At 48.3% G+C, this 23,318-nt stretch overlaps 1 protein-coding gene across 4 annotated transcripts in view; it reads right to left on the bottom strand.

Annotated features, from left to right (window-relative positions):
* Nucleotides 1-1,012: 1,012 nt before the first annotated feature.
* Nucleotides 1,013-23,318, bottom strand: part of PODXL (podocalyxin like) — a 36,386-nt gene continuing 14,080 nt past the window's right edge. The window contains exons 2-9 of one of the 4 annotated variants that reach the window (XM_015862684.2): nt 13,330-14,199; nt 12,108-12,268; nt 11,440-11,505; nt 7,745-7,895; nt 7,319-7,380; nt 7,033-7,200; nt 5,902-5,958; nt 1,013-4,629 (exon numbers count right to left, since the gene is read on the bottom strand). In XM_015862684.2, coding sequence (XP_015718170.1) covers nt 4,435-4,629; nt 5,902-5,958; nt 7,033-7,200; nt 7,319-7,380; nt 7,745-7,895; nt 11,440-11,505; nt 12,108-12,268; nt 13,330-14,199 — 1,730 coding nt within the window. In that variant the 3' untranslated portion in view covers nt 1,013-4,434. The remainder of the gene's footprint in view (nt 4,630-5,901; nt 5,959-7,032; nt 7,201-7,318; nt 7,381-7,744; nt 7,896-11,439; nt 11,506-12,107; nt 12,269-13,329; nt 14,200-23,318) is intronic. The other 3 variants (XM_015862777.2, XM_015862868.2, XM_015862946.1) reach the window with 3 other exon arrangements.

The following is a 23,318-nucleotide window of genomic DNA, read 5'->3' as shown; positions in this document are numbered from 1 at the left end:
AGCCTGGAATGTTAATGTACTTCCTTGGCATAAGTCATCTTTGATTATTTCTGGGTTGATCTGAAAGCCCTGTGCTGTATATAAGCGGGTGAGTGATACGAGGAATACCTACAAATGTAGTTATGATGTATGTAATGTACATAAGGAGAGAATGTATTTTATTCCTTCTTTTTTTTTTTTTTTCTTTTTTCTTAATAAAAATGTATATGCTAGCAAGAGTGTACATTTCAGATCTGTTTAACACGGCTTGTTGCTGAGGATGGAGGAATTGTGAAGACATTGAATAAGCGGTGCAGATACTGTCAGATTGATGGTGCGTTCTGTCTGGACAGCAGGCACTGTTCCTGCTGGGTGAGCCTGCCCTGTCCTCTGCACTGCAGAAGAGCTGAGAAAACATCCTGTTCTGTGAAAGCAATGATTAGCCGGATCTGTGCTGCATAAATCCGCTGCGTGCCAGCACTTGCAAGAACTTCTACTGGGGAGGAACACGGCGTTAGAACACAGATTGATGCAAATTGCTGACTTTCAGTACTTAAATCAAACCAAATTCCTTCTTTTTTTTTTTTTTTCCATCCTTGCCTAAGTGGGAACTTATTCCATCCAACCTGGAACGGAATGTGTTGTTTGGGTTGCATGGAGGCAAATGGAAATGCTGACTGTGGCCTCACAGAGTCTTTTAGAGACACTTAGGAGCTTGCCCTCACCTTGATCAGCTCAGCATCCCACACCTGTGAGTGTCCACTTAATTAAAGGGAAGGTTTTCATCACTATCATCATTTCTTCAGCAAGGCAGAAATAGAAGCTATTACAGGGCTGGCTATCTGAAGGTCTGGGTTGGCTTTTCTCCTTCCTTCCCCAAAAGTTTTTACATGCTCTTGCCAACAGAACCATGAAGAGCCTATGTAGGGTTTCCAACCAAGCTCGTGCTTGGTTATGCATGTAACCATTACGGTTCTTGAGCACAAGCTCTGCTTCCCCACACGACGCATTCTCTACTCAGCCAAGAAACGAATCTTTTACATACGAATGTTTATTGACAGAAATACATGATGCTTCCAAAATATATTTGTAGGAAAATGCAAGAATAATCTCTACAATCCAGTTCCTCGTTAAATTCCAGTGTAAATCAGACTCCTGTCCCCACGAGAGATGCTGCTATACAGTACATGAGAGCTCTACAATATTTGCAAGGTTCAATGGATAGCTGCCTTGGGAAATACGTTCTCCTTCTGCAGCCTGTTGTGGGTTATGTCTTCGGCTGTAGGCAAGTCACAGCATCAACCTGCTCGGTTGGCTCATGGCACTGCGAGTGGGAGATAAATGGGTCATAAAGTATTTACACGCTCCTTGCGGATCTGCAAATAGAAAAGTCTCTTGCAAGAACATCCGACCTGCTTACAAAAGTCTTACCAAAAGGTAAGAGTGATAGTCCTTGTACAGCATAGTGGGTGTTAAAGCTATTCTGGGGAAGAGAGGAGGAGCGAGGGGAAGGAGAGCGGGGCAGGGAGGAAATGCATGGGTAGATCCTTCTTTTTTGGTCTAACGGTTATGGCTACAGTCTATGAAGGGAAGTATTAAGGCTGAAGAAGATGCTGCATTTCCTACCTGATGTTTTATTTTTTGTTTTTTGTTTTTTTTGCAAAAAAGAATGTTACCAACATAAAAACTTCATTTCATTCTCCCGAGGAAATAGCTCTTTAAATAGGGGAAGGAAAAAAATCTACTATAAAATATTAGTGGTTTAAAAATATGGTGTCTGGAAAAATAAATAAATGTACAATTCCTATTCAAATATAAATCACTGTAAGCACTTGCTGAGCAGTTAATATCTCCACCGGTCTCTGCTCTGAAAGATTTAAGATTGCTTGATCTCAAGTTTTCATAGGGTTCTCTGGGTAAGTCTTTGGACCTGATTCATTAAAGCACTTTGGCATCTCTTTACTGGAAGGGGATCTTAGGCACGTACTGCTTTTATTTTATGCTAAGGACAGAAACGTGAGTCCAAAGACCCATCTTGGGCAGCTGGGAAGCAACGCGCTTCCAAAAGCATTACAACCAACCAGAGTGGTTCCTTAAGGCCGGTTTGGACACAAAGAGCTGAACGTGCTGCTGCCCAACCCAAGACCAATTTGCCAACATGAACATGATGCTGACTCATAACAGCATGGGGTCATCCGAGCAGCTTAATCAGATGTTCTCCTGCTATGTGTTGAGTTGCAATCCCCTACCAGACAGGCCTTTAGCTTTTTGTTTTTTAATCTTGTTTTTGTTTTTCTTTTAATTTCCCCCCTCCAAAATTGCTTCCCCGTAGTGCAGTGCACAGATAAGTGAAGTGTGCGGAATACATTGCTAATGAATAGCAGTAATATTTACATACAAAGATAGGCTTGAACACTTCTCAACTACATCCTTCAGTGTGGGAGAGAAGGAAAATAGCTGGCCCATGGGAGAAGATGAATCTCCTGCCAGCTTCTGTCCTGGGGCTGAGCAAGCTGCTCCAACCACTCTGTGAGCAACTCTGATGGACTAGAGCAGAGTTTTGCCTGTGTTTTCATTTCTCCTCACCTCTTTATCTCTGCCCATCTTCTGGGGCAGCCTTGGGAACGGCTCCTCCATTGCACTGACCTGGAGCTCCGGGACCACTGTGTATTGGCTACACAACACCTCAATGTGAGCATTTCTCCCTCCTTGGAGATCTTCAAACCCACCTGGACGTAGTCCTGGGTGTCCCTGCTGGTGCAGGGATTAGACCTGATGGACCCAAAGGTTTGTTCCGACCTCAGCGTGCTGTGATGATGCATGAGATGCCAGGAGATGCCCTCAACCAAGGGGCTTCAGGTCCCTTCCACACCAGACTGCCTGCTGTGAAACTCTCCTAAAGCCACTGAGGAACTGTGGCAGGAAGGGGAAAACCACAAATGGCCTCAGTCCAGCCATTTTCTGCTCATATTTGTTTTCCCTTTGAAGATTTACCGCAAAGGGAGACCTTGACAGGAGACTGAGGTTCAGTACAAGCCCTGCTGGAGGCTTCTTCACAGCTCTTAGCTATTTTAAGTACTTCTGAAGAAGAAAACCTTGAGGATGAGGATGGAGATCACCAGCCTCATGGGGAGGAAACACCAAGGGCTGAACGGATGGAAAACTCTGACTGCAGCCAAACTATCTGGCTCACATCACTGCTGCTCTCCTATCGTTTCTGTAGTTAACACAAGAGAACATGACCACAGAATTCCCTGCCAGAACAAATCATAGAATCACAAGGTTGGAAAGGACCTACAAGATCATCTAGTCCAACCGTCCTCCCTTTACCATACCTACAGAAAACCACTAAGCCATATCTCCTAGCTCCCTATCCAGACGCCTCTTGAACACTGCCAGGGATGGCAATCGCTGTACGCATCAGCATCAGCCTCAGGAGCAAATGGGTGTGTGCTGCATCACTACTGGAAGGTGATCAGATGCTTCTATAGGTAAATACAACCATAGAACTGGTCTGTGTTACAGCTGGGCTCCTTTACAACCAAAACCACCAACAGCATTCGGTTGGTCTTCGCCTCATTAAACACTTCCTTGGAGATACAGAATCAAGGAGTGACACCTTGTCCTCTCCCTCTCATTGGAGGTGCTGCAGTATCCCTTTAAGCTGGTCTGTAACCAGAACCTGCCCCAGCCCTTTGTGGGGCTGACAAAGGCAGTGTGGGATTTGACCCTCAACACCCCCAGTGCAGCCATGCCTGGATGCATGCATTTACTCATGCCACAAAGTGTGTGGCCAGTGTGCATTTATAAACAGCAGTTGGGTGAGGATGGAAAGTGGATAAGAAAGGAGCAAACGGAGCAATCCAGCTCTTTCTGCTCAGTCCCTTGGCGTTTTGCAAGGGAGCTGTAGGGGAGGACGATGATTAAACAGCATGGGCCAGAGGATTTTTCTAGCTCTATCTGCCAGGTGCCAGCTGGCTATCAGGAGCTGTGCTCCCTCTCCCATCCTAATTACATTTCTTTTTACTTTTTGAATCACTTGGAAGCTAGAGGATGCACTCAGATGGGGAACGGGAGGGGATACAGCATCCCTGATGCTAGAAAGCCTCAAGCATCCCTGCTTGGAGAGAGCAGAGCAGCAAAGCCATCCCTGCTAGGATTGGAAGGCACCCAGGAGCACCCGTAGTTGACAGAGCTGCTGGACTGCATGTGGGCACTGTGTAGTGTTGCTGATGTGCCATGGAGGTGTCTTCTCATGTCCTTCTCTTCCATCTTTCACCCCATGTGGTGGCTGTGAATAACTCACAAGGGGTTTTCTGGGGTTTGTTGGGAATTCTGCCTTCTTTTGCAATTGTGTACGTGTATGGGAGGGTTATGTTTGCTTTCTGTTTTTATAGGGAAAGGGATTTCAGGGGATTCCGGGGGGTTGTTTTTTGCTTGCTCAAATCCTGCACCCTATAAATGCGTGTCCTCCTCTTCCTCTAGGTCCTCCTTCATGATGGTGTCGAGAGGAACGATCCAGCTGTCCCCCAACTCCCCGTTAAGGTTCACCTTCTTCTCCTGCATTTCAGAGCCTGTTTCCATCACCTCCAGTGTTGGGTTATCATGGTAGCCATTCTCCATTGTCTGTAGCTCCTCTGTCAGGCGCTGCTGTGAGGAAAGAAAAGCCAGAAACCCCCATAAGGAAGAGCTTGGCTGTGCTGAATGCTCAGCATTCATCACCTCCCAGCCTGACAAGGCTGCAACACGTATAGATGTTTATAACTACATATAGAGAGAGACTCCATGCTGAGTTTGAGGCTGCAATCAGCAAGGTGAGAGCATGGAGCTGGATGGAGACAGAGACTGCTGATGGTGGTAGGAGGAAGGAGCAGCCAGAGATGTGCAGAAAACCTCTCAGTTGTCTGGTCATGGGGTTGTGTCTCCACATCACCCCCTGGGAGGAGGCCAGCACTAGAGGCAGAGCATCCTTGGCTTGCCTCAACTCTGCATCCCTATTCCTGCCTCCCCAGCTCCCCTTCTGCACCCTTATTTCTCTTTAACTGCTTGATTTTTACTCTCCTCTTCACCCCTTGGCAGCTGCCAGCTTGCAGCTTCTGCTGGCCTATTTATTCCAGATCATCATCATCTCCACGCCCTATCCTGGAGCTCCTGTTGGAAACCAGTTTCCATTTATCCATCCATCTCCCATCCCTCTGACAATGCACGCTTGTGGCTGGGCCATCCCCTTGTCCTCGGGGAGTGGTGAATCAGGCACTGACTCACCCGGTGCTCAGAGCCGTGCTATTCCAAGCTGCACCTCAGCCCCACAGAGGCTCTTTTCTTCTCCAGCTTGAGCAGCATCCCTACCTCACCCCAATGCTGCATTCATTGCAGCGACTCATTCAGCCCCATCCCACCCCACAGTGATTTATAGAGGAGCTGCACTCCTACATTGTCCCTTTTTCTAGGGCTTTCTGTTTGCATTCCTGTGAAAATCCTCCTGGCTTTGCAGTTGATTTATTTAACTGCTCCTAACAAATGCTGGGAGCTGGGTGTGGGAGGAAATCCTTGGAAGGGGGAGAAGGAAAAGGATGGAGCAGCGGAACCGCAGGGCTGGGAGCTAGCAAGGCACTGCAGGAGGGGACGGCGGAGCCAGAGGGATGCTCAGAAGCAGAGGGGTCACTGGAGCCCTCGAGGTGTGGGAGGATGCTGGTACAGCAACCCTTGTATATAGAAGGATGCTGGGGCAGTGCATTCTCCCCCCAGCAGCACAGCAAGTGCAGCCAAAGGGTGGGGGGTTCCAAAGCTTTAGTAGGCTTTAGTCCTGTTAAAAGCTGCCAACCACCACGGAGGGTGGAGAGCTGGAGGGGGAGTGGGGAGGTGGGGTGGGGAATGGATGCGGCGCCCGCCCATCCGCTCCCTGCGTTTCATTGCACTCACATTAAAGATCAGGATGGCACGTCCATCATCAAACCCGGGGAGATCAGGGTGGATGTGCTGGTTATTTCCCAGGTGAAACAAGAGTGGGGGGTGGGTGGGTGGGTTTCAAAAAGGGGAAGGGAGAAAAAAGGAAAAAAAAATAATAAAGTAAAATAAGAGAGAAAACAAAACAGAACAAAACTTTCAAGTCATTCTTGAAAAGAAGCAGGAGGAAAACAAACAAAAAGAGGAAGAAAACATCCAAAATCAAACGCAAAATGGAGAAATGCTTCTGACTTCCTAAAGCGCTTCTGTAATTGAATGAGATCTTTTCCCATGCTCTGAGCAAGAGGCCATCGACGTAGCAAGGAAACAGAATGGATTGCTTCAGTTTTGCTCCCTATCTCTATGGCCAGCGGCTGCTTGTACCCATCTCTCAGCTCCGTGTTACTTAAAGACATGCATCCCAGTCACTAAAAATACCCAATTTCTTTCTGCTCTATGAACACTTTGGGCCAAGAGCATCACGTTGCTGCCTGCTCCTCCAGGACTGCAGCACGTGGTGTCGATGCCCTTCTGATGTCCTCCCTGGCTCCCAAAGGCATTATTTCATAGAATCGTCTAGCCTTGAAAAGACCTTCACGATCACCAACCTGACCTACCAAGTCCCATTGCTAAACCATGTCCCTTTGTGCCACATTCAATTTCTGTGATAAATATTTTGGGTGTTTTTTGGGGGGCAAAAGGGAAGAATGGATGGCTTTGAAGGCAGGATTTGGGCTGAGGAAGCCTTCTTCATCAAAATTACACTGTGACCCAACAATGTTGCTCTGCTGGCCTGGAGGCAGCAGGGATGGCTGCTGCTCATTGCTGCATCTGTGTGCCACCAGCCTCTCATTCTCCTGATCTTCACTGTGCCTGTTGCTCTGTCAGCACCCCAGAAGGGCAACTGCTGCCCCTTTAGAGCATCTGCAGCACTCAGGCATCATTGCACTGTGATGCTGCACTGCAGCAGCTTGAGTGGTACTCAAAGGTGATGCCGGCACAGCGAGCCAGGACATCATCTCCACCAGAAGTGAAGACCTGCTGGTCTCCATCATCTCCGGGATAAGCAGGTTTTGGGATGCTCATCTCACCCAACTCCCACCATACCTGGCTCTTCTTTTGAGAGAACCGTTGGTGACAGCAGCCGTAGATGGCTGCAACGAGCAGCAGGGAGCCGGCCAGGGTGACGATGGTGATAATGAGGGGCGTGCTGAACTGATCCTTGATCTCCTCCTCCATCTCCTGGTTGAGGTAGGTGACATTGGTGATGCCAAGCTGTCAAGGGAAGGAGTGGGTCAGGCTCCAAGGAGGGTTCCCTGGATGGGAAGGATAGCCACCCCATGCCACCCTTCTGTAAGGACATCCCCCATGTTGATCCTGGGGACCTTCTTACCTTCTCTAACTCATTCCTCTTTTCTTTCAGCTCTTCAAAGACTGCTTCAGGGTCCAGAAGGCCTGGGGGAAGACACAAATAGAGAGGGAAAGGTTGTGGCACCAGCTCCTGCTCAATGGAAGAGGCAGACAGAGTTGTGTGGGCAGAGCCAAGCCTTCACGGCTCTCTAAAGGCATCCAAGGAGCTGGGGACCTCTTTGGCAAGCGAACAGCCCTGCAGACCAAAGTTGTTCCTGGAGATCTCTCCAAAGGAGCCATGGGAGAAATGTCCAAGCTTGATCCAGTGAGAAGGGGCAACCCAGGGAAAGGAGATCCTCACCCAAGCTCTGTTAGTTAGACCTCATTGTGCCTCCAGCTGGTATCACAACCGTGTCCCCAACACTAATCCCACCCTATCCTGCTGGGCAGGACATGAGCCCATACTCACGATGCACAACGGCGTGCACAGCCCAGCGATGGGGATTGGAGGAGGCCAGTGTCACCGTGCACCTATCCCTGTTGCTGTCGAATGCGTGCCGCCTGCCTGAGCAGAAGAACTCAAAGAAGGACTCGTTGGTGCTGGCATTCTTCCAGTCATCCTGTGGTGACAACAGAGAGTCAGCACTGCTGCCCACATATAACACCCCAAAGCATCACATCCCTACCCCAGGGCAGCTGGGAATCAAAACACCATTCAGGAAAGCAAAGATCTTCAAGACCATCAAATCCAGCCATCAACTTGACTAAGAGAGTCCCATGTTCCTTAGTGCCACATCCACCTCCTTTATTTCTTGCCTGCTTTCCCAGGCAAACCCATCCCAGTGCGTGAGCACTCTCCTTGAAGAGAAATTCTTCCTCATGTCCAATCTAAATCACCCCCCGTGGCACTACTTGAGCTCCCAACATAGGATGCTGTGGCCACCCCCCTCCCTATCCGCCTGTTGCCGGCCTTCCCAGGGAACAGGAAAAGTTCAAAAGTTGTTTCTTTACAAAAAGCCGAGTTCTTGGCTGCTGTTCCTTACTGGGGCCCTTATCTGAGAGCCGCAGCTTTTGGTGTTCCAGGAATAGCAGGTCCCCAGGGGAAGTGGGGTGTGGAGGCTGAGGCTGCAACGGGAATGGGATGGGGCTGACATGCCCGAAGGGCATCTGCAGCCCTCTCACCACCTGCATTTCTGCCCCTCAGGGATACCCCATAGTTCAGTTTTGCCTATGGAGACAAGAGAAAGGATTTTGCCTCTGTACAAATGGGACCATCCCTGGAGGGGTGAGCCTGGGGAAGTACTGGAGGGATGAAGGTGGAGGGGTGGATGGAGTCCAAAGCCCCACTGGGATGATCCTGAGGCACACCTTATTGGAACAAGCTTCCAGAAGGAGCAAACCCCAACCATCCTGGGAAATGCAGCTGCCCCTCATCTGCCCTTTGGCTTTGCAGGGGGAAAAACTTCTCCCATCCTTCATTGTCCCAGCTGGAACCCCAGCAGCGCTGGGGAAAACTGCAAGTGTCAGGATGAGGCAGCAGAAGGGGGAGAAGAGGACTAAGCTCACTGGAAGCGGTGTTTTGTGTCTCTCTGGACACTGGGTTGTGCTCCTACACTACGCACATCCTGCAGTTCCCCCTTCCCTACACCAGCCTTAAAACCTTCTGCTGCCTCCCTGCTGCTGTCTTCTCAGGGTCTTTTCTCTGTCTTTTCCTTGCACCTGAGCACTCTATCACTATGGGGAGGCTCAAACTCCTGCATTCAAAGGGTGACAAGCACCACACTGCTGGACGTTAAACCCCTGCATAGGCTGACTGGGAGGGATTTGCCCTTTCCCAGCTCAGAGCATGGCAGGGGGCCTTGGCACAGCCATAGGGATGCCCCAGCCCTGCTCTCTCCGTGCTGGAGCCGCTCACATTCCTTGGCCAGAGTTGAGAGGCGCTGCCGAGCAGTGCGGATCCGGTTCCCACACTGGCAGGGACCTAAAACCAACATCCCTGAGTGAGGTAATGGCACTTGTGTCAACAGACCTGTCCCGACAGCTGGGGCATGACCCTGCTTGGAGCCTTAGTGGCTTGGGGACTGCCCTGCTGTCCCCAGCTCGGAAGTGGAAGATAGATTTGGGGAGGTCTCACAGTGGCTTCTGTGTTCTCAGCATGCTCCAAATCCACTCGCTGGGCACAACCCAGCTTGAGAAAGTGACAGAGAAGTCTGTGACCTCCCTGTGAGGCTGCCATAGGATCGTGTGGCTCAGCTGGAGCTGATCACCATGGAGCTGATCACCATCTCCAGGTCACCTCCAACAGTGTCACCTCCTACTCCATCTAATGGATTGAAATGAGGTACAGGGCACCCAAGCAGCCAATGAAAACCCAGCTGCAGATTTTCTTTTTGCACAGTAAGACAGTGAAACACAGGTTGCCCTGAGATATGATGGATGCCCCATCCCTGGAGACGGGGATCAGGCTGGATGAGGCTCTGAGCAGCCTGATCAAGCTGCAGGTATCCCTGTTCATTGCAGAGGATCTGGACAAGATGACTTTTAAGGGTCGTTTCCAATTCAAACAATCCTATAATTGTATGACACACATGAGCTGAACATTGGGAGTATCACCTACTTAACGCAAGGCATGGAGCTTGGACTCTGGTCACTGTGGGTCGCTTCCAACTTGGGACGTTCTATGATTCCATGATTATTTGGAATTATTTCTGAATTTATTGCAGCTGGAGAAACCACAGTGCAGTGCTGTGATCCCCAGGTTCAGTCCCAACCTTTTGCTATGGTACCTGTCCAACTGCTGATGCCCCAGTGGCACAGGGGAGGTCTGCAATGCCATCTCTTCTGCCAGGTGTGATACATCCCCTACCCCTGCATTGCCCTCACCATGCTTTACCCAGCTCCTCATGAAGCTGAGCTTTCAGCACAGCGCACTCCCAGTGCTGGCTCGATCTCAGAGACCAGGATTTGAGCCACTTCTGGAACACTTCTCCTTATAGCACACATTTTCCTGTTTTCCCACGGGCTGCAAAATGCAAAGGATTCTTTCACTTCGCTGTCAGGCTTTGGCTACAGACTTGTTTACCGGGCCTACAAAGCAGGGAAGCCAGATAGTGCCATTTCTGATATCTGTTCAGCTTGGGAGGCACAAAATGTAGGAGAGCTTTCAGGAATTTGCTGAATGGGAAGTGGACGAGTGGGAGGTGTTTTGCAGAGAAGGATGCTATGGGAGGATGCACCCTTGCAGCCCTTCTGCAGCTGTTTCAAGAAGCAATCAGCATTTAGCACTAATGCTGTTTCTGATGGTTATTACACCCAGAGGAACTGAATGAAAGCAGTGCAACAGATTTGCTGGCTCAACAGCAAGCATAGAAATTGCCAAGTTGTGATGTCCACTAACCCCATAACTTACTGGTGTATCACCACAGAATCATTACAGTTGGAAAGACCAATAAGATCACCTAGTCCAACCATCAACCCATCCCCACCATGCCCACTAACCATGTCCCTCAGTGCCACATCTGCCCTTTTCATGAACACCTCCAGGGATGGAGACTCCACCACCTCCCTGGGCAGCCTGTGCCAATGCCTCAACACTCCTTCTGAGAAGTCAAGAGCTGGCATTGCTCTTGCTCTTTACCATAAAGCTCAAACTTCAGCCTACTTAAAAATGCCATCAGATCATTCCAGTTAATCCCATCTATTACAGGAAACCTGTCGTTCCCACAAGAGTACTTCTGCAAGTGGGCGTCTACCAGAAAAGCCAGCAGTGAGTGTGGAGTGAGTAGTGTGCTCAAGCCACCCTCAAATGTTCTGGGGTTTGGGCCACTCTGAAGTCAAAGGTAGAACTTCCCTGTTAGCTTCTGAAGGCTTCACCTTCTAAACCTTCTCATTGCTCTTCTCTGAGACCTGGCTGAGTGAGTTCCTCCACCTGAACAAGACTACGTGGACATCTGCTTTGGCCACATCCCCCACTGGGAGATAAGGCTGGATGTAGGTTTGCATTTACTATTTTACATCCCCAAAGTGTTTGCATATTTTGAAGCAATTAATTAGCGTCATCTCTGTAGGCTCAAATGCTTAGAGTGCTGCAGGTTATGAGCTGATCTCTGTCAGCAACCCCACCTGCTTGCCCTGCAGAAAAAGCCAAGAGGAACCTGTACTTACACAAGTTTTTGCTTCTTTCAGATTTATGATGGGCCACATCTCTCGTATCTGGTCTTCACAGATCACCTGGAAGGACAGAAGAAAAGCAACTGTTAGATCATTGCTGTAGGCTGAATGACAGTCCAACACTGATACAACCACGAGAAAACCAAAGACCTGATCTACATTATCAAAATAAGTCAGGCCCTTCATTCCTCTGCACAACCACTTCTGAGTGATAAGAGTTCTCCTGGGTAACTCTAAGAGTTGCCTGGAATATATTTGCTAATATGCTTCCCAAAGCAGGTTTAGGATTTGCAGTACAAAGTGGGGATTACCACAGGCAGGAGCAAGACCCAAGCAAGTGAACCATGACACAGTCCCACCCTACAAATAACGAACATTTAGAAACAGGATCCCTTTCCCTCACCCCCAGCACTGGGATCTTTCATTATCCTGGCTTGCATTTTTAGACCCCCTTGCCCTTCCTAAACAAGGGACAAAATGCAGATCCCTGCTATAAGATCTGACCCAAAAAATACTATTTGCACTGATGTGCCTCACAACTGCTCTCCAGGGAACAGCTTGATCACAATCCCAACTCAACAGAGGCCATTCAGGAAGACTCAGTGCCCTTTTTAGCTGTTATGGACATTAGGAAGTGCCCACCTTTCCGTAGGTCACATTACCTTATTTTGGACAGAAATATTCAGGTGTGGCTGGTCAGGCCTCTTGCTCTCCATCTGGTCTCCCAGGGTCGGTGCTGGTGGTGGTGCACTGGTGGGGCTCTGAGCTGTAACGCCAGGTTTGTGTGTCACGGATCTGTCTCCTTGGCTTGTGTGTGCTGGGTCTCCAATATACAGCAAAAACAAACAGCAGTCAGTGAGACAGTAGGAAGGATACAGCTGACACAGCTCTGTTGGCTTATTCTTGTTATGTTTATTCTTGTGCAATGGGAATAGTGCAAGGAAAACAGCAGCCTCCGACTTCCCAGACCTGCTGAAGGATTTGCACCCTTCTCTTCTTAACTGATCCTTAAATGGTGACAAAGAGAATTAAAATGCTATACGGTCATGAAGACCATCCATCAACCCATCCCCACCTTGCCCACTGATCCATTCCTCTCAGTACTACATCTCCATGTTTCCTGAGCACCTCCGGGTTATGTGACTCTATCACCTCCAATGCCCCACCACTCTTTCTGAGAAGTAATATTTCCTCACACCCAACCTGATGTATTCTATACGACGACAGTCATTTCACCTATCCTTGGCTGCTAAAATGCTTGAAACATGGCTTGGATAAAGTCAAAGATGAAAGTGTTGCTTTAAGGCCATGGCCCATTTGGTCTAAAAAAAGCATATCAGCAGTGTTGATCCAAAACACCATGCAAACACTATTAAGAAGTCAGCAACTGTGATGAATATCCTACCAACTGCTCTGAGTTCCTAGAGGTTACAGACTCAGAGTCTAGCCACAAAATCTCCTTAATCATCTAAAGCTTATTTTCTGTGCGTGCCCACTAAGCTGTCAGCTACATTAGGGATCTGCTGCGTTCAGCATTTGGGGTGCAACTCTACAATGTCACACTCTACTTCTGAACCCATTGCTCCCTTATGCAGTCATTGGAGATTGAGTCAGTGCAGTCAGCTGTGGATGGGACACAGCTTGCTCCATCTGAAAGTGTTTCATCACATGATCCAGGCCTTGAATTTCATTGACTCAATCTCCACTGATGGCAACAGGGACTTAAACAACTGGTGGTTCATGGAAACAGCTATGCTGGACAGCCCTAAAATGGGACAAGGTGTCAGTAACCCATAATGACATGGAGGTAGATGGGATACCCAAAGGAAAAGATCACCAAAGGGCTCCCCAACACAATAAATCACAGTTATAATCTTCCGATACCTGCTTTAGGAGTTGTTATGGTGGTTGTGACTGTGGCCTTCTTTGTGCTGCTGGATGGTGAAGACAAAGATGTTTTCATGCTGGTAGAGGGCACGGATCCACTATGAGGGGTAGCACATTCCGGTTTCTGGGCTGGAGAAGTGGGAGAAGGGTGATGCTGGTTGGTGGCAGATGTGGAAGAAGAGACACTGTGGTCCTTAACCACAGGGCTGCTTGCTGAGGCTCCAGAGCTTGACGCAGTGCTGTTCAACTGGTCCAAAGCAGGGCTTCCATCGTCTGCTATGCGTGGAGATGTTGCAACAAAAGGCACTAAGCCGACTGGGGTGGATGAAGGGCTGGTCACTTGAGTGGAAGTTGGACTTGCACTGGGTTTGGTGAGTAAGGTTCTTGAGCTGTCTGGAGGGCTCGTCTTCTGCTGTGTAGCACTGGAGGTGGTAGCAGGGGTGGTTGCTGAGACTGTGGGTCTGGCTGAAGAGCTGACCTGCTGAGGTGCTTTGGTTGATGCCACTGAGACACGTGATGGGTCATCTGGTCTGTCTGTGGTCTTGGTGGTTGGAGCTGAGGCGTGTGTCGATACAGGAGCAGTTGGTGTGCTTCCTTGTGGGCTTGTAGTGCTGATCATGTGGGTGGTGGTGGTTGGTGATGGGGGGACGGTTGGTGCTGAAGAGCCATGTGGTTTGCTTGGAGTGACTGTCCCATGAGCTGTGGTGGAGGACATCACAGTGGTGGGAGATGTGCTTTTTGGTATGCTTGCAGAGCTAGTCTCTTGCCCTTTGCTGGTGGTGACTGTAGTAGCGGTGACCTGATTACTCGCTGTTGGACTCATTGTGGTCACATGTGAAGCAGTATCATCATCCTCGGAGCTGACACCTAGGGAGAAGCAGAAAGGTCAATATAAACTCTGAAGCAGGGACACTTCCCTTGGTTACACCCCAAACAGGTATTTTATATCTCTGTGATTCTATAATTTTCAGAAACAAACACTGACCATAATCCACAGTCATTAACTCAGGGCTTTGTCTCATGCCTTCTAAATTCTGTGCACCCAGTGGAAAGCAGAGCACAAGATGAGAAGAAAGAGCTAGGAGATCTATGGAAAGCATGTTTACTATATTTGCTCTGAAAGAGTGGGTCAACACCAGGTGGATCTTGCAGTCCTGAAACATCACATAATAATGCTACTTCTGTCGTTACTTCATACTCTTTAAGGAAAGCAATCAAGAGCTTTGCTGAGAGCTGACGTTAACTTGGTGGGTACAAAATTAGCTCACCATGCAAAGAGGGCTGTCCATGACACGGAATGAGATCCGCAGTTAATTTCTGAGGAGTAGTTTAAACTCTGAAGTTATGAAGGTGTTTCTGAGGGGGACTCTCTGAAGGACAGCTTGCCTAACAGAAGACAAGTCTCCAGCAGCAGCAACATACTGCGACGTGGTATAATCACTATGAGACCAGATAGAAAATTCGGGTCTGTATTTCTGTTTGTAATCACAGCAGGAGCTCCATCAATTGCCACAGAGATAATCTTCCCCCATTGCACACGGAACTGTCATTTCTGGGCACTTGCTCAATTTCACCCCAGGAAAGTCTCAACCAATTTTCCACCTTTCAGAAAATGCAGATTCCACTGAGTCACTTCATCAGTGCATCTGTCTGTGGTGAAGAAACCAACTGATTCTGGGGCGTTTCTTCCATTTGACAACAGTAGGACTGTTTTTTTCCCCCATGCCCCTCCTTGTATATTGTTTCCAACTGCCCAAAGCAGGAAACTCCCAAGGTTGGATGCTGCTCTCCAGAGACCTGCTTTATTTCTCTGTGTTGGCTTGCTGATAAGACATCTTCTCTTCCACAGCCTGTTTGTTGGCACTGGTTATGCTTCCAAGACCTGATGGAAGCTCAAGGTTTTGAGATTCATACCACTGGGAAAATCTAATCTGGACTGACCCTGCCAAGCCAAGCCAACAGGAGCAGCCATTCTGAAAACACCTTTACAGTGTGAGCTGAACAAACCAGCAGTGTGAACCATTTTAGGCAAACCCAGGCTTGTGAGGCAACATTCCCATCACATCTGCAGGTAAAGAACATTTACAGAGAGAAGTCATATTCCCCTTTAGGCTGACCACTGCCTTTAGGAGAAAAAGAAGGAAGGAAGCAGAACGCAGAGGTGTGGAGATGTGGAACTGAGGGACATGGTTTGTGTGTATGGTGGGAACGGGTTGATGGTTGGATTAGATGATCTTAGGGATCTTTTCCAGCCCTTATAATTCTAAGCTAGAGACCAGGCATCTAGTTAGACACAAAAATGGATCTATCCCATAAATAAGGCTTTAAAAGCCTGACAGAGGCTTTGATGACAAAGGGAAAAAACACCCATACCCCAAAGATAAAATATCAAAGAGATGTAAATAAAGAAAGGGTCAGAAGGAAGGTGGAGGAAATCTCCCACTAATGCTATTTCCTTTCCATAATGCATCCCTGTCCCAGAAGCAAACGGACACTGGAAATCCCTTTGGGAAAGATCTCCCATCCCAAACTTGACCTGAAAGTACCATTTCCACACCAACCTCCACAGCCACTTAGCTGGGCTGCTGCCATACCTTCCACAGCTACCGATGAGTGAGACCCTCCTTCCATGGAGGATCCACACTCATCACAGAATCACAGGATCATTAAGGTTGGAAAAGAGCACTATGATGACCATGTAGTCCAACCAATATTGCCCACTAGCCACATCCTTCAGTGCCACATCTGCCCTTTCCTTGAACACCTCCAGGGATGGGAACTCCACCACCTCCCAAGGCAGTTGTGCCAATGCCTCACCAACCTTTCAGAGACAATAATACCCAGCCTGAACTTCCCCTGAAACATCCCCACATCTGTACTATAGAGTTTTGGCTCTTCATCCATCAGTGAAATTTACCTTTGCTCTCTTGTTGCATTAAATTGTTTTCTCACTGCAGTTACATACGGTGCCAGATGCTGCTGTGGTTCTTGGACTGCAGAGCTCTCTGCTGTTTTATTCCCCAGGGTTTAATACCTGCTGTTTGCCCAGGGACTCTGCTTTGAGTCTTTCAGAAGCCTAGCAAATATTAATCCACAAGTAGAAATAAAAACACAACAAGCAGTGAAAGCATGCAGGTCCACAAGGCACAGTCTTCTGTCCTCATGCTTTGTATCTCTTTCAGACTTCTGAGCACTATTTATTATCTCTTCCTCCTTGCTCGCTCCAAATATCTGTGTTGGACCCAGGGGTAATGACTGGTAATAAGGCCATTTTCCTGGGCTAGTGGCCAGTGCTGCCTGTTGCTGTCCTCAGCAGAAGAAATGAATAGGATTTGATTGAAACAGAAGAGAGAAAACCCCTGCAACCACGAGCTGACAGCAACAAAAGGCAGACAGGGCGGGATTATGCTCAGCATCCCTTCAGCATGAAGATTGCTCACAAAAGATGCAGTATGTCCTTCTGCGGGAAAAGAATGATCCTTTCATGCCACGAGCCCCGGAGATAAAAGGATTTAATGCTTACTAAGAGAGAGAAAGAGAATGGAGGAGAAGTTCTTTGAGCAAGCACACCCCTTAACAGCATGGGGTCCGACCCAGCAGCCTGAAGGAAAGTTCACTTGAGCTTCAGCCGGGGTCCTTCACCTTTGCTGTAAAGAAGGCAGAAGAAATCCTATCTGCCCCTGACCTTCCTGGCTGCATTTGGACAGGGGAAGGATGATAATTTGATTTCACTTTTTTGGACCATCATCAGTTCTTCATTTCAAGGAAAACAAGCAAAGCAGAGGAACTATTTGCTATGAGGTTGCACCTCTCCTCTTCTAAATGTCTCTGAAAAAAACCCCACAAACACAAAACCTTGCATTTCTGTGCTGGGCAATAGAAATCTACCTGATGTCTCCCCACGGGAGGAAAGTGCAAGCTTTCCACACATGCATCAATGTGCATGGTGGCCAAATGGCTTAGAGGAAATGAGTACACTGCGAAAACATGATTTCATTTCCGGATATGTATCCCATGACTGTGTTGGTGATCTGGTGTCTCCATGATGGGGACAGTCCCGGAGGGATGAGAAATTTTGTTACTACTAACTGTGAAGCTCAGCTTGTTTGTCCCCAAAGGAGGTTGGACTCAGACCCCGGAGTGCCTCTGGATAGGGTTGCTGTTGGAATACTTGGTTGGGACGTGAAAAATCACCCAAAATATGAAGGGGAAAGCATGGTGGCTTGTGCCAACACAACTCTTTGCATGTTCAGTTTTTATCTTTCAGAAGCCATTCCCAACAATGCCACAAAGTGATGCACCAATCATATCCACAACACAGATGACATTCTGCAAGCTTCAGATCTTGGAATCACAGCATCACCAAGATCACAAAGCCCAACCCATCACCACCATGCCCACTAACCATGTTCCTCAGTGCCACATCTGCCCTTTTCTTGAACACCTCCAGGGATGGTGACTCCACCACCTCCCTTGGCATGCCTCAACACTCTTTCTGAGAAGAAATGTTTCCTCATATCCAACCTGAAGAAGCTTGGAGGGAAGCAGCTTGGTTGGAAAGGCCACAAGTTGGAGCACGAAACAAAATAGGAAACACATCTGTGCAAAACGCAAAGTGAAAGGACATGTCCTGTCCATCCAAAGCCACCACCTCTCCACGCAGCTCCCCTGGTTCAATTAATTCCCTTCCCAACAGCTTCCCGCTTCCTATTTCAGGAACACCTCCCCTTGCTTCGACCACCTTTTTGAAATGGCTCAGATTGGCTAGAAATCTATTAATAGTGAAAAAAGGAAGCCCGAAAGAATAACTTAGGAAATGGTGGGTGACACACCCCACGCCGGTGGGCTGAGCCCGGCTCAAAGCCTCGCGCCAGCCAGCTCCTGCTCCTCCCAAGGCGGGATGAGAAAGCTGCAGAGACCCAGCAATGAGGGAAGGAGAGGGGATATGAGCCAGGCTTTAGGAAGTTCCTATTTCCCTCCCCTTTTTGCAGTTTTTTCTGATAAAATAGGGGCAATGGGTTGCGTTTGTTGAATGGAGAGACGGGGCTGAGGCTCCAGGGGTGTTCATTGCCAGGGGACATCATGGACCAAAGCCAGCGAGGATGCTCCTGGTCAAAAGGAGGGTTTTATCCCTGAAATGCAGCCCTGTCTGAGCAGGAACAGTACGTAGTCACTGCAGGGGACAGGAAATTTGTCACCTCCTTTTAAAACTGCGAGGGTGACCAGATTGGCAGAGTATCACAGTGTAGAGTTATTTATCCTGGAATTCAGCTGGGCTACCGGAGCCAGTGGTCACTTCGCCTTTCTCTTTAATTTTGCTTGCGTAAAGGCTCTTGGGCTCTTTAACTCCTTGTTTAGATCAAGATGGGATCCAAACAACATCATCCTCCCGAACTCCCTGCTGGGATTTTGGTGAGGGATATAGTGAGGATGCTGCTAGTGTTCACATACTCTTACCCCTGACAGAGAACAACATCATGAGATATCATGGAGATATTCAAGACTCATCTGGACACATTCCTGTATGACCCACTGCAGGGAAATGAGCATTGTTGGTCTCTGGTTTAAAACCACCAGGCTCGTTTTCAGCACCTCGACTCTGCTGTGGTGAGGCTTTATTGATAAGACCCTGTAATTTGGTGAAGATTAGCTCCTGCATGTGAATGACCATGAAATCAAGGCAGCAATACTGACAAACCTCCTTGGTTTTGACCAAGAAATCCACCTGTGTTCTGAGGCATCGTTCGTGTGACACAGGCCCCTGAAATTCAGGTTCTGATGAACTGGCATTTTCTGATGAGAAATATGCCTCATTAACAAATTCCCCACCAGCTTTTTCTGTACGTATTTCAGCCAGCTCAGCTTGTCTGCTGTTTCATTTGGAAGCATGACAAATATTAAAGATCATCCAAAGGCATGTATCTCTGCTGGACACACTGCTCTTCCCCTGCAATCCTAGCCTCTTTCCTCTTCACTCCTTTGGCCTCTCTAAACATTTCATTTTGGGAGGCAGAAATGCCTTCCTTTGTCGTGCTAATTAATGACTGGCCAATGGATTGGTGGAACAGAAGGATCTCAGTACTCCTCACTCCCCTCTTCTCAAAAACACTGTCCTTAAGCAGTCCTTCATGCCACACCTGGACCTCTCCTGAGTTTCCCTTTGAGGGCTGGGCATTGTTGTGAAATTGGGATCAGACAGAGGCATCTACCACCCAAGAGGATTCAACTGGTCCATTCCAGGTAGTGTCATCTGTATGGCCATCTCCAGACACAGGTAATGGGGTGGACCAAGCTCCGGATCAGCCTGTCATGAATACACATGGCACATTCTATTTAGGAATATGCCTCTGAACATCCTATTTAGGCCATGTGTCTCCACGACTCTTCTCACGGACAGACTGCAGCTATCTAATAAGTGAAGAGGAAAAAAACAAAACAAAAGCAGACAGGAAGACTACTGCGGAAAATGAAAAGCCTTCACACAAGGTTGTCAAGGAGGCAAACAGACACACAGACACACTCTACTCCCTGACATTATCACTGAGCTTGGAAACATCCTCTTTCCACTGGGGTTGCTGGGATTTGGAAGAGGATCTGTTCCACCTCCACACCTTTCCCAGGCTGCAAAATGAAGCAAGGGGCCCTTTGCAGCTTGCACAGAAACGCCTCATTGCTCAGGAAGCTGTAGTGGAGCTGCTGGAGCGGAAACACTGGGAGCAGAAGCCAAAAAAGCTGCATGTCTCAGCCCAGGCGGACGCTCTGAAGCTCAGAGCCACCTTCCTGCCCTTCTCATACCTCCTCTGTTGTCATCAGAGTGGAGTCATCCTGTGATGGCCTCGTTTCTTTGAAGCAAGATTTGTGGCAGCGCGATGACCTCCTGTATCAAAGGAGCATCAATCTCCTTCATGCAAAGCTCAGCAGAGGAGTTTTCCACCTGCAGGCAGTGGCTGAAGGACATAAAGCCTGGTATATTTAGCCCTCTGTTTCTGCAGAAGTCACTCAAGGCCTTTGGAAGAAACTCGGGTTTTACACTGAGTAACGGGCTACAACAGTTGCTCTGCAGCAGGGTAAAGCCCAGCTACCTTTAGCCCTGAACAGTGGCCATGAATCAAAATGACACTGAATATCACAAAAATGCCATATGATTACATAACCTTGTTATACAGAAAGTATTCGGGATTCTTCCAGTGTAGTTTCTGAGCTGTAAGTCTCTAAGAAGCCCTTTTAGCTATGATCCAGTCGGGTGGCATCTTTACCCAAAATGGTTTGTTACCTGATGATCTTTTGGGTGCCTTGCAACTTCAGCAATCAGGTTTCTATTCTTTCGATTCTTTCCATTCTGTAAGTGCTAAAAAGTCTGGTTTGGGGGAAAAAACAACAATAATAAAACAAGTAAACAGATTAAAAGCCTACACTTGCCTCAGTTTGGATAGGCATGAGGTCTGCAGGAAGGACTAAGAGCCTTGATAAGACTACCGGGTTGGCAATGCCAACTTGACTCCTCTAGGACACCCAACATCACCAGCTCTTTAACCCAGTGAGGGCTAAAGGTTGTGTGAGGATGGCCAGAAGACATTTTTGTTCTTTGAGAGAGAGAAGAAATTCCTCCCTGTGCTTTCTATCCCAGAAAACTGAATCATCCCTGCCTTGTTTTTCACACAGGACTACTACAGACAACTTGAGAGGGAGCCAGGACATGAACTAGTGAGGTGGGAACTGATTTTCATTCAGTCTGATGGCTTGTCTACACCGAAGTACTCAGGAAAATTAATCTAAAATTAAAAGAAGGCATGATTTCAGAATAGATTAGTCAAAGTGCACACAACCCACCAGGTGGCCACTCTTGCTGAGCTTTAAATCAACCTTCATTCAATTTAGCCAAAATTAAGTGGGTTAAATCAAATTAAAGTCTCCTTAGCCCTGAAAGCCAAAATGCAGTGTGGAGGGGAAGATGTAGTTTAAGAATGCTAATTTAGGAGAAATCTGGTGATGGACCACACAGAAGCAAGCCCCCATTTGGCACTAATACCAACCAAACATCAGGGATGGGGTGCACCCTCCCCTCCATCTCCCATGTCAGCAGAGGTGGGCTTTCCTACCCAACTCATTGTCTCACCTTACTCTCCAGCTGGCTGGGCTCATATTTGGGTTCGTATTGAGCAAGATGAGGCAGGACTTGGTCCTACTATCCTGCTATCTGAAACTGTGCCAGCTGGCCAGCACCACTGAAGTGTTTTCTCACCTAACGTCACTCAGGTGCCACGCACTGGCTATGTGTTTGGATTTGCTCAATGAGAAATGGAGGCCATGATGGTCTTCCAAAGTGATGAATATTGTAAAAGTGAGAATGTCAGCCTCCAGGAGAGGTTGGAGGCCCAGCATGGAGGAGGTCTGATCTGCAAACTTAAGGATGAGGACAGTGAAACTAGAGGATCAAGGAAATCTCAGCTTCACCACAGGCAGCCCCCATGTAAAGGAAATATAGTGTGGATGGGTGATGGCGAGGTCAGTTTGTGCTGGCACATGGCACCACCACAGCATTGCAAAGTACTGTCTGCACTTCTGTGCACCTCCCTTTCCTCCCCTCCTCCCCTAAGATTTACAGCAGGAATCACCCTCCCAGGACAGCCCCAACTCCCTCTTAGAGGTTTCAAACCTCTGGCAGAGCCTTGCTCCAGGCAGGACTTGGAGGATGCTTGCCCGCCCTATGGGTGAAAATGGCCAGCGGAAGAGTGATGGGAGGCTGTGATAAGACCCACAGCCTCGCCCTCCTTTGTGCACCCAGTGTTTCTGATGAGTCATGCCATCAGCCCAAATTTATGCCCTCAGCTCTGCTGCACTCCAGCCAGCAGCCTGGTTTTTAACCTTTCCAGGGTCAACACGCAACACCCACCACCAAGCCAGGATGGATCCAAAGATGATGAGCTGGATCCATCTTTGGTCCATCAAGGCCTGAAGTTGGTGAAGTGCTGTGATGTGAAGTAGATGATGATGATGCCGAGTGATGTAGGCAGGCACCTTCAAGTGATGTCCTCACAGATCCCAGCTTCCCTTGGTGAAAATTTGGGTAATACCCAGTTAAGCACCAGCTCTTCAATGCTTTCAGCTTTCGCTGCATTTTTTGACTGTGCTGGGGATGGGTTCCTCCACAAACACTTCATGGAGCATCTGCAAACCTACACCCACATTAAAGCTGCCAACACACAGAATTATAGAATGACTTGGGCTGGAAGGGACCCCAAAGATGACCTGGTTCAACCCATGCCACAGACAAGGTTGCAGACTGCTAGACCAAGCTCTAGATCAGGTTGCCCAGGGCCCCATCCAGCCTAGCTATGGGTGTTTTTTGTAGAGGAGCTGAGCTGGATGTCAGGATCAGCCCCTGTGTTCAGTCCCTGTGTTCAATCCCCTCAATGACCTTGGCAAGCCAGGGTTACGGAACCAGCAGCCTGGAGATTTCCTGTTAGCGTCACAAGGAGGGCTCCACATTTCCTTGTGATCCTTTGTGTGTCCGTGCTATTTCAGGTCCCACCTTTTTTCTTCAGCTCCCACCCATAACTCCCTCTGGGTGGGGTCTTCCCGGATCATTTGGAGCTCTCTGCATACACACGCATATAGGCATGCATGTCCATACATTTGTATAGCCATGCATGCAAGTGGAGCCTTTGGGCAATGGCTGGACATGGCGCTCTTGGCAGGAGGCTTGGGACTATTCTTTAAGTGGGGAGAGTTTAGGAAGGGAAGGACACATCTCACCCTCCCTCCTATTCAAAACTATTTCAAGACTGACTGGCACAGAGTTGCTTTCCCACCAAATGGCTTCAGTGACGATCTGGCTTTAAAGCTGTGTTAATCAGATCAACTTCTATTGTTGGCAAATTCAGAATTGCCCCATTATTTAACTATCCAGAAGAAATCGGTTTTAAAGGGAAAAAAGAACATCCATCCAATAAGAGTGTTGGGACTCAGTTTCCATTTGAAGAACT

This window comes from Coturnix japonica, chromosome 1 (genome assembly GCF_001577835.2).
Source record: "Coturnix japonica isolate 7356 chromosome 1, Coturnix japonica 2.1, whole genome shotgun sequence".
Classification (NCBI taxonomy): Eukaryota; Metazoa; Chordata; class Aves; order Galliformes; family Phasianidae; genus Coturnix; species Coturnix japonica.
The sequence above is the reverse complement of the archived record's forward strand: the minus strand, read 5'-3'. Positions and strand labels throughout refer to the sequence as shown.